The 10782-nt window shown below is 33.0% G+C and overlaps 2 protein-coding genes across 3 annotated transcripts; one reads left to right on the top strand and one right to left on the bottom strand.

Annotated features, from left to right (window-relative positions):
• The first annotated feature begins 202 nt into the window (after positions 1-202).
• On the top strand, positions 203-5005 carry LOC140980103 (endoglucanase 20-like). The gene is made up of 8 exons (XM_073445781.1): positions 203-440; positions 513-725; positions 1185-1385; positions 1491-1568; positions 2026-2178; positions 2299-2407; positions 2860-3026; positions 4610-5005. The coding sequence occupies exons 1-8, from the start codon at positions 213-215 to the stop codon at positions 5003-5005; spliced, it is 1545 nt and encodes a 514-aa protein (XP_073301882.1). The 5' UTR covers positions 203-212.
• Positions 4404-7347, bottom strand: LOC140980104 (WRKY transcription factor 22-like). 2 transcript variants are annotated; one of them, XM_073445782.1, is made up of 4 exons: positions 6608-7347; positions 6398-6511; positions 5630-6080; positions 4404-4964 (listed from the first exon to the last, which is right to left on the bottom strand). In XM_073445782.1, exons 1-4 carry the CDS (start codon positions 7015-7017, stop codon positions 4944-4946), a joined length of 996 nt encoding a protein of 331 aa, XP_073301883.1. In that variant the 5' UTR covers positions 7018-7347; the 3' UTR covers positions 4404-4943. The 2 variants fall into 2 exon arrangements, with proteins under 2 accessions (XP_073301883.1, XP_073301884.1); XM_073445783.1 differs by having other exon boundaries at positions 4891-5027.
• Positions 7348-10782: the final 3435 nt, after the last annotated feature.

The raw sequence follows: 10782 nt of genomic DNA, 5'->3' as shown, positions 1-10782 counted from the left end.
TAAAATATCTAAAATCTAAATCAAGTTCAAGGATTATGTAATATAATAACTAACGCAAGGATCCAAAATCTTTATCTAAACTACGCTTAAACTATGTAAACCGGCGTTAGACAAACAAGCACGGCAAGCTAGTTCCCATACCAATCTGTGGATCTATAAATGGTTCAGAGAGTAAGGGTTCACAATAAGAAGTTAACTAAGTCCTAAAAAATATGACTTCTCATTTAGTAATCTTGTTTGTGATATCATTATTTATTGGTCCGATGGCAAGTACAAAATCTATTACAGATCCTAGATTATTCTTGGATGCTAGAGATTATAAGGATGCATTGAGCAAAGGGATTTTGTTTTTTGAAGGGCAACGTTCGGGTAAATTGCCGTCGAGCCAACGAGTGAAATGGAGGGGCGATTCGGCTCTATCAGATGGAGAACTTGAAAATGTAAGATCCATTCTATTATTCTATATAAACAAAAATTATTTGGACGGCTAATGAAACATGTTGATATTATAGGTAAATTTAACTGGAGGATATTATGATGCTGGTGACAATGTGAAGTTTGGGTGGCCAATGTCATTTTCCATGAGTTTATTGAGTTGGGCCGCTTCCGAATATAAGAATGAGATCGCTTCAGCAAATCAGCTTCGTCACCTCCAAAATGCGATTCAATGGGGAACACTTTTCTTGCTCAGAGCTCACACATCGTCGACCACACTCTACACTCAGGTCACTGCTAGCTGCTGCTCTTTTTTCCCCGAGGAAAAAGTTGTAAAAATGTTTTATTTAAAATTGAATGATTTTTCCGTTGACTAACCAAGGTCTCAAGTTGACACAGGTCTCGAGTTGGAGTTTCAATTGTAACTACAAATCATTTCCCCGACTCAAACAAATTAAAAAAAAAAAAAGAACGATTTTCACGTGTCATAGTTCACAGTACTTATCGTGACTGATTGTGCTTACACGGGATTTTAATTCAGATTTTCAACGTAAAATGAAAAGTTTATTGCCATATTTTTTACGGTCATGATCAGTCAACCAAAAAAGCTTAATCGCTTAATTCGGTGCTCCGATCTTCAATTTCACGAATTCGATCAATTGACAAAATGTAAATAAATTTTTTTAGTAATTCTCATTCATCAGCTGAGTAAATTCTATAGTCGCAGTATTTTCTAAAATAATTAATAGGTAGGGGATGGGAACAACGACCATCAGTGTTGGGAGCGGCCCGAAGATATGGACACGACTCGAACACTGTACAAAATCAGCGCTTCTTCTCCCGGAACTGAGGTGGCTGCCGATGCTGCCGCCGCCCTTGCTGCTGCATCCATTGTTTTCAAGGATGTTTCTCCAAATTATTCCGCCCGACTCCTACGCCACTCAAAATTGGTGACTATATATATATATATATATTATACACTGTTTCACATAGTCTGAAAATTTAGTATATATAAGTAGAAGTGATTAAAGTTATTAAACTACTGTTGGTTTCAGTTGTTTCAGTTTGCAGACAAGTATAGAGGATCTTATCAGGTGTCTTGCCCCTTTTACTGTTCATACTCTGGTTACCAGGTAATAAAATACCAAACGACACCATTTTACTCTTAAGAATACACCATGCCCGTACTATGATAGTAGTGCTTATAAGACTGTATCATATTCTTCTATAAATCTATTAATGTTTCAAGCCAACTCGAGTTCAAATAGACCGAAGCTTGTCCGGATTGACCTGAAATTTATATTACAGAAACTCATCACTACAAAAATATGTCACTTGAGTATAACCTGTAAATTTACAAGCTTAATTCCCGCAACTAGTAGTACGTTACCCATATTCAACATCTTATCACTAGAGAAGAATTGAGATTATTAATGAAGTCGAGAAGTACAATAAGATAAGAATCTGAAGCCACAGTTGGATCGATATATAGATTTTGAGCCAATCATGCACCCACGTTATATTATTGTAAGACGAGTGATGATACACAAGGGCTGAGAATTTTGTTTTATTGGATTGATTAATATAAAGGATGAGTTGCTGTGGGCTGCTGCTTGGCTATATAAAGCAAGTGGAGACAACACATATCTAAATTACGTAACGAGTAATCAGGGATGGAGTCAGACCGTTTCTGAGTTCAGTTGGGATAATAAGTTTGCTGGGGCTCAAACTTTACTAGCCAAGGCAAGTATATGTTACCTCGAAATCTAATTTCCTATATTTAATCATAGTTAGTACAATATTTGAAAATTGAATTTTTTTTCAAAACGAAAAACAATAACAGGAGAGATTATTTCTTATCAGGAATTTCTTGATGGAAAGTCAAACCTCGCAAAATACAAGGATGGGGCTGATTCATTCGTGTGTGCGTTGTTGCCTGGAAGTAGCTCTCTGCAGATCAAAACAACCCCTGGTTAGTCAGACAATCATATTAAATTAATTAATTATATCACAAGGTACCCACCAATTAAGTAGTGTCTAATTATTACCGGAACATGAATTTCTCACTGGTCGTAAAATCGAAAAAACATCCCCCGTGCTTTATATATTTTAAAACATAAACACACACATAGTATTTCATCTTCTATCTCTTTATATGTATAAAGATGACCCATTTAAATTAAATAAAAACTTGCTCAAAAGACACATGTAAATCATGCTTTTGTCATTTAAACTAACAGGTCGTGGCACACGTTATGTGTGCGTTCCAGAAAAAATAGAGCAATATGAAATAAATCCCCGCATATCATATGATATTGCTAAATCCTGGATTCAAATATATGTTTTTTAGTAGCATGAAAACATTCTAAAGCCATGAAATCGTAAATAAATTAATAAAATATAATTGGAGTAGTTGGTTTACAGGTGGACTTCTATTTACTAGAGACAGCAGTAACCTACAATATGTGACGAGCGCATCGATGATACTTCTTGCCTATTCCAAAATCTTAAGCGCAGCTGGTGTCGAGGGAGTCCAATGTGGATCAGTCCATTTTTCCAATTCTCAAATCAAAGACTTTGCAAAATCACAGGTTAATGAATTTATTATAATGTAATTATTTGACCAGACTACTTATTCTATTGTTAAACCACTACACTACTTAATGGTTCGGTACGTAAAACCTAAACACAGCATGCAATTTGCTTTAAAAGGACATGATCTAGCTATTAATTAGGCTAGGTTATTAATATTTTCAAAGGGTTAGCGAAATTCAAACATAAATAAATGCTTAAACCACAAATTATATCCTAGAAATATAGGATAGCAAAGTACGTAGGTGATCGATCGATCACGTATATTCTAGTTTGGCATTTTCTTCAAGGTTTTAATTACTACGAAATTAGCTTCATCTTAGTTTCCACAGTGCTCTCCAACTTGGTTGACAATTAGGGGTGTAAAGGAAAGGAGCCGGTTCACGAGATTCTCGAACTGACTCGAAAAACATTTGATTCATATTCGAGCTTATCGAATTCGATACGAACTCGAACATGTTCAAACTTTTTTCGAACCGAACTCGAAATCAAATTATTTTATTCTATAGTCTACAAGCTACTCGCGAGCTTTAGTATTTCATTAATATAATATAATTATATATTAAATAAATAAATTTCGAGCGTTTTGATTACTTATTTTCGAACTGTAATTCAAATAGTTTGCAAACATGTTTGAATCTTTTGAGTCAAAATCGAACTCGAGCTTTAATTCGTGCTAAAGTTTTAAAATTTTTGAACTTCGAATAGAGCTCGAACTCAAATATAACTAAATCGAGTCGAATTCGAACATTCAAATTTTCGTTATATTCGGCTCTATTTGATTCGTTTATACCCCTGTAGTATTCTAATTAATCCTATCCTCATTAATTAATTAAATTTTGACTTTATTAACACACTGCAAACACAATTATGTGTATATGTGTATTATATATATATACAAGCTTTTGAGTGACATAATCCATTTGAAAGTAGGCAATTTGAACGTGTAATACTTAAAATTTAATATTCCTAATGTGATCCTTCTAGATATTAACACGAGTATTTTAATAAATTTAAGAGTACAAGGACCCAAAAAAAAAATTTATTCTTTTGATAATTCCAATACAACATTAATAAAAACACCAACACGCACACACACACACACACACACACACACATATATATAATCACTTCATGAGCTCAAAAATTTAGACTTAATTAATACCTCAAACACCCTACTTCTTTATTAATTTTAGGGATAATTACCAATTTTTTTGTTGCAATTTCGATATTTTATAATCAAAATAAAGTTTTAGCCTTGTATCTATCCTTTTTTATATATATATAATTTTGATTATTTGTTTTTCAATTTTTATTCTTTGTTTATATGGAAGTGTTTACGAGCTGAGGTACTTGGAATTTAAAAAAACAAAAACAAAAACAAAGACAGTAGATTGAAATTGAATTGGTAAACATAAAAGATCTAAATCAAAAGGAGACAAAAATAAATGACCAAATTTATAGTTTTCTTTTTATTTTACCATGAGAGACTCAAATCGAGTGCCGAAAATTATATATTTTCACCCTGCTATAGAGCTCATAATTATCTGATCAGCGTGAGATGTGGTTTCTGGCTTCACAGGTGGACTACATCCTTGGAAATAACCCCAAGAAGATGTCATACATGGTTGGATTTGGCAACAAATCCCCCACACAATTACACCACAGAGGTGCATCAATTCCCTCAATCCATACACATCCTGCCAAAGTGAGCTGCAATGAGGGGTATTCAGACTGGTATTCATCTTCAAAGCCAAATCCGAACACACATATAGGCGCCATTGTTGGAGGACCGAATTCGAATGATGAGTTCACAGATTCAAGATCGGATTACTCACATTTAGAGCCCACCACATACATGAATGCAGCTTTTGTAGGATCTGTGGCTGCTTTAGTTGGTGGCCACACTGATCTGCCTAGGTGCTTGAATTTGCATGCTAATACAATCAAAGATGCGGTCCATGGAGAAGAAATATAATGGGAGTTAGCTACCTAAGTTTCTGTGTGTAAATATAAATTAAAAAATTACATAGAATTAAGGGCTTGTGTTGATGTGTGTTATATTATTAACTATGAACGTAATAATAATAAAAATTTTAAAAAGTGAGATTTTTATAAAATATATATTACACATTCTATGATTGATTTTTGTTTATTTATTTTTTTCGCGCGTGGGTCTCATTTGTTAAAAAAAATTTAATTTTTGAGTAGAGATGTGGGAAAATCAATTAATTAATTATACTTTGAAATAATTAATGATGTGACTATTTCATTAATTATATTATATGTAAGTTATTTATGAACGCATATTTGTGGGAATTGTTTAGATAAACAATTTTGATGCATTGGGTACATACAAAACAAGAAAACTAATTAAGAATGTCACTGGTAATATTTTCCACTAAACTAATTAATTTTCATCAATTAAAACGGAAGTGTATCATTATTATATCAACACATGTACCATGGATAAGATCATTGAAGTTTCTTTTGGAAGCAGAAAATAATCAGAATATTTAATTAATCTTACTCTATGTAACAATAACATTGTCGATCGCATGTTCTCAATTCTTGAAATATATGATCAGCTACATGATCTTACCGGAAACTGTGGAGAAGATGTATGTGAATTGCCCAGCTCTGAAACAAAATCATCAAAATCTTCCAAACCCGAAAAGAATTCACCGTTCAGTATCAAATCATCGGACATGTCGAAATCATCAGCATCATTTATATCAGCCATAATTATTTTTCCCTCTTGTTTAATTCTTGGATGAAAATCTTCGTCTGTTGACGAAAAATGCGTATGGGTTTTTGTCGAATTGGGGCTGCTTGGTTCCTCGTCTTTTTCTTGCTTAACAAGAGGCATGTTTGGTGCTTTTGAAGATGGGAATTTTTGCCGGATTGTACCGGATAAGGAGTTTCTCCGAGTAGGCAGGCTGTGGCTGTGCTCTGCAGTATAGGTTAAGATAAACATTCCAGGATCATCACAGCTTTGCTCCACTTGTTTCCGTGCCAAACAGCCCTTTGAGCTGCTACACCTATAATAGCTCCTGTTCACACATATACATAAACTGGTTAGAGTAATTAAGTAGATTTAGCCCTTAGAATGAGTTTGGTGATTTAAGGTTACCATGATTTTAGATATTTTATTTAATACATATGGGAAGTAGAAAAATTCAAGAAATCGACCTTTACAATTCGAAATAAGTTAAATATGCAGTGATGCAGCGATCTTTAAGTTATTAGGCGATTGAGATGAATGGATCATTTGCACATTTTCAAATCAATTAATATGGATATAGAACAATAAGATGGAGGAGCAACAACTTGAAATGCAAAGCATTTATCATGCAATAAATATTCAGACCTTGGATATGGTGAACCCTTGATAGGTTTTTGGCCATACTTGCGCCAAGCCCACTTATCAGAAGTAATATCATCTGCAGAAACTTGAATCACCACTCGTTTATGCTGATTCTTCCTACATAAAGTACAGGAAAATAATTTTAAAAAATATAATAAAAACCAACCTGTTAATTGACTACACAGAATTAAATTCAAATACTATTCTACATACCTTCTTTTGTATTTTGGGGTAGAAACAGCTTTACAAACGCTTTTAGCATAATTATTCCCTGATGATTGATCAGATTCTTGATTTCTCTTATAGCCCTCCACACCAGATTTCTGCTCATTTTCTTGAAACCCAAAAGAACTCTGTGCTGCAACATGGTAAAATGGCTTGTAAAGCTCCTCCAATCCATTCCTCGAATCCATTTCCCTATCGAAAATTCCAGGAAAACTAGCAAAAAACTCATGATCTATCGACTGATAACCACCGGAAATGAAGTCCGAAAACAAATTGTCATCATGATAACGATCAAATGTATCCATATCAGCAATCTTTGACAAATCACCACTTGATCCTCTAACTATTGCTTGCAAACTCCAATCTTCCATATCAGCGCCTGCTGCAGATTGAGCCATGAAACACGACGCTTGAATAAACTAAATATATATCCAATCAGGCCTGATAATAGCAGTTTCTTTGACTATTCTTCAGTCTGAGGAACGAATATTTTAAAGGGATGAACCAGATTACCGACGTCTATATCCACACCGAAAAGATTGAATATTTTTCGTTGTTTTTCCATATTGCTTGCGTTGAGTTTTTCCTTAATGTCAAAGGGCTCATCCCCATGTGGGGAAATCTAAAAGTGTCACACGCTTTCACCGATATGAATCGCCATTTTGTTCTCACTTGCTGACGAGGATGTGAGGAATAATAATAATAATAATAAGAGAAACTAAGTTGGACTGAAGGGTAGTGATGTTGAAAAAAGGTGATATTTGATCGTTTATATAATATATATTTTTGATGATGTCATGCAAACGATTGGATTACTCATTATTTAAAATTATCTCATCTTTGTATTTACACTCAATTATTTGTACGAATAAATATTTAATTTTTTTTAATTGACTTTGAATTAGTCAAGATATTTAACACTCTTTTTTTATTAGGTAACCTACCTCTTAGGCAAGGCCATTGAAGCAATCTAATAATTTTGCTATTTTTTTGGGAGGGTGGGTATGTCTATTATACTTTGTATTTATATATTAAGCGAAAATAAATTTTTTTTATATCTTGATTCATAAAGTTTTCAACGTAATTTTGATGCACTAACTTTGATTTTATTTTTTTCATCGGTCGGAATACTGATATGACATCGAAATGACATGAAATAAAAAAGTGGTGGCCTGACATCGGTGCTTGTCTATACCACTTCAACAATTAGACAAAAATAACATAAAATTAAAAATTAGTGTACAAAAACTAAATTTTGAAAACATAATGAACCAAAATCCAAAATCCGATAAGTTGGTGGACCAAAAAAATTAATTTATGTATATATACACGACTCAGGAGAATAACATATCGAATTTGTGGCAATTATAAAACCAAATGTTATTATTATACTATGGTTAAAATTGAAAATGTTGTAGTATATTTTATATGAATTTTATCTGATTTGAGTTAAATAATAGATTTTATGATATATTTTAGATATTGAATTTTTTAGGAGTATGTTACATAAATAATGGTATAGATATATATGTAGCTATACATGCCGATTGGCCTAACCATAAAAGGCCAAACCTGTCAGAATAAATATTTCAAAAGGTTTTATGTTTTGATCTTTTATTTATGTAGCTTATCTAAGGTGATAAGACATGGTTCAATTTCTAAATAATGATATTTTAATCTTTGTTGAGGGTAAATTAATTAATAATTAGTATTATTACCATATTACCTACATATTAGTATAGCATTTCTTGTCTATTCTTCCCTGACTTGTGTAAATGAACAGGTCAATTAATTAATATTTACTACCAGATTGCCACTACGGCAATCGTTTGCGAAATTTTGATTGCAGATCGAGGCTAAACTTATTTTTGGGTGGAAAAAAATACCAAATTTTCGATATACTGAGGTTACCGTACCGAAAAATACCGAATTTATCGAAATTTTTGGTATACCGAAATTTTTGGTATGGTATGGTACCGATACCGAAATTTTCGGTATGATAACGGTATGGAATTTGAAATTTTCGGTATTTGTCGAAATACCGAAATTATATATATAAATTAAAAAATATATAATATTTATAAATAATTAAGTTAAATTTTTTAAAAAATATAAGGTATTTTTTTTTGTATAAAACGATATATATTGATACCGTACTAAAATAAAGAATTTAACTTCTGTTTGGACTCAACATGTTGGAATAGTCCAAATCAAAGTTCAGTGAAGCAAATCGACTCATAGTTGAGAATTTAAACTGTTGAGAACGCTTATTTCTGTAGCATAACCTTACAGCTAGTTAGAGGACTGGATGCTGAGCCTCGACTTGTTGAAAAATTGACAGGCTTCAGAAATCACAGGACTTCAGACATTGTTGCAAAGATAGCAGATGAATAAGTCGTACATGTTGCGTTTGAAGTTTATTGGTGTTCATTGATATCTTGGATCTTCAGACACATGTTGCGGTTGGTGTTTATTGTCTTTATGGATTTGTTTTGTATATATCTTTCCTGGTCTCTTTGACTGTCTTGAGGGATTTGTTTAGTATTGGTAATCATTGGCCTTATAATTACAAGAGAATGATTTTTTATATGTATACTTTCAGTATGACGGTATTTTACCGATACTGTACCGACTTTCGGTATATCGAAAATTCGGTAAGGTAACGGTATCATTTTTCTCATACCGATATTTTCGATACGGTATACGATATCCGAAATTTCGGTACGATATACCGTACCGACCACCTCTAATTACTTACTAATTAGAATGGGATGTAATATATTTCATATATATAGATAATATATGTTAACTAGATATTTATAGGCTTTATTAATTATAATAATAAATAAAAAATAATAAATAAAAACATAAATAAATGTGTTGAAAGAAACAAAACAAAAATGGTCCATCTACCAGAAAAAAAAGGTGAAGGAAATTATATATTATTATAGATGGAAAAATGAGGACCGATTTTGTGTAATATAGTTTCAACGCACCAATGACGGTGGCGGATTTAGGGGGCTTGGAAAAAATTGATGTACCAGCTTGCAAGTTGATATAAAAGTATATGCATTAACGTGAACTTTAGGGATTACAGAATATAAATGACTACTTTTTAATTTGGACTACAGACAACTCTAGTTTCCATGCCAAATTTATTTGCCTTTCCCATATATACACGCTTCTTTATTATTCTCCCTATTTGTTTTTACATACAATTAGGAATATACAATATACATCAATCACGAACTCGATCGGGATTTGACTTCTAATATTTTAAATTTAAGTTATATATTGATGCTCTGATCATAATTATTTGGGCATCTCTATGACCTACACCAAGTTTTTGGAACGAACTTGGGAAAGTAATGTCCGAGGAAGAGGAAGACGGATGGTCTGAAGGTCGAGATAAAGGGTTGAACTTGAACATTTTGTAATTGAAGTAACATTATAGTAGGCGAAAATTGGGTTCATTGCAAAAAGTGAATGAGGAAAAAAACCTCGAAGGAAGAGGGGTTGAATGAACACCCCGAACGAGGAAACGAAGAGATGAGTTTGGACACTTCTATAATAGTCTGACATTACGTCAGCAAAGATCTGGAACTCGGTTTCCGAACTCAAAGAAGTAGTTAGCTTGGGCATGAGCTGAAGAACTTAGTGGTTGGGAAGACACTAGATTGAGATTAAACGAGCAGGAATTAGGCCTAAGTAGATGCTCGTCTCAAGGATGTAAGCTTTGATCCAGATAATCGGGAAAACATTGCACGACGTTGTATGTATCAAACTTGTATGCAATTATGAGTATGTCAATCGGCACATGGATGGGCTAAAACTGACTTGGCAAAGCTAATGACAATACAAATATCCTGGGTCGTAGTACGGAATATAGTCTTTAATGTGGTATTTAATGAAACATGTAAAGGAGCATTTAATGGAGCATTTAATGTAGGAATGGTCTGATGTCTAGTCAAAGCAGACTTGTGGATTCTGCGATCGAGATCATAATTAGTTTTCTCCTATATATAATATATATCACATTTGTATGTATTTATACATTGTGAGTTTTCTTTTCGTGAGCTCAATAATTGACTTAAGTGTCAAAGTGACTATACGAGAAAAATCTTATGTGCGTTCCATTCACAAATTTTATGTTTGTGTGTAAG

This window comes from Primulina huaijiensis, chromosome 7 (assembly GCF_012295235.1).
Source record: "Primulina huaijiensis isolate GDHJ02 chromosome 7, ASM1229523v2, whole genome shotgun sequence".
Lineage (NCBI taxonomy): Eukaryota > Viridiplantae > Streptophyta > Magnoliopsida > Lamiales > Gesneriaceae > Primulina > Primulina huaijiensis.
Note: the sequence above shows the minus strand (reverse complement) of the source record. Positions and strands in the feature narration are given on the sequence as shown.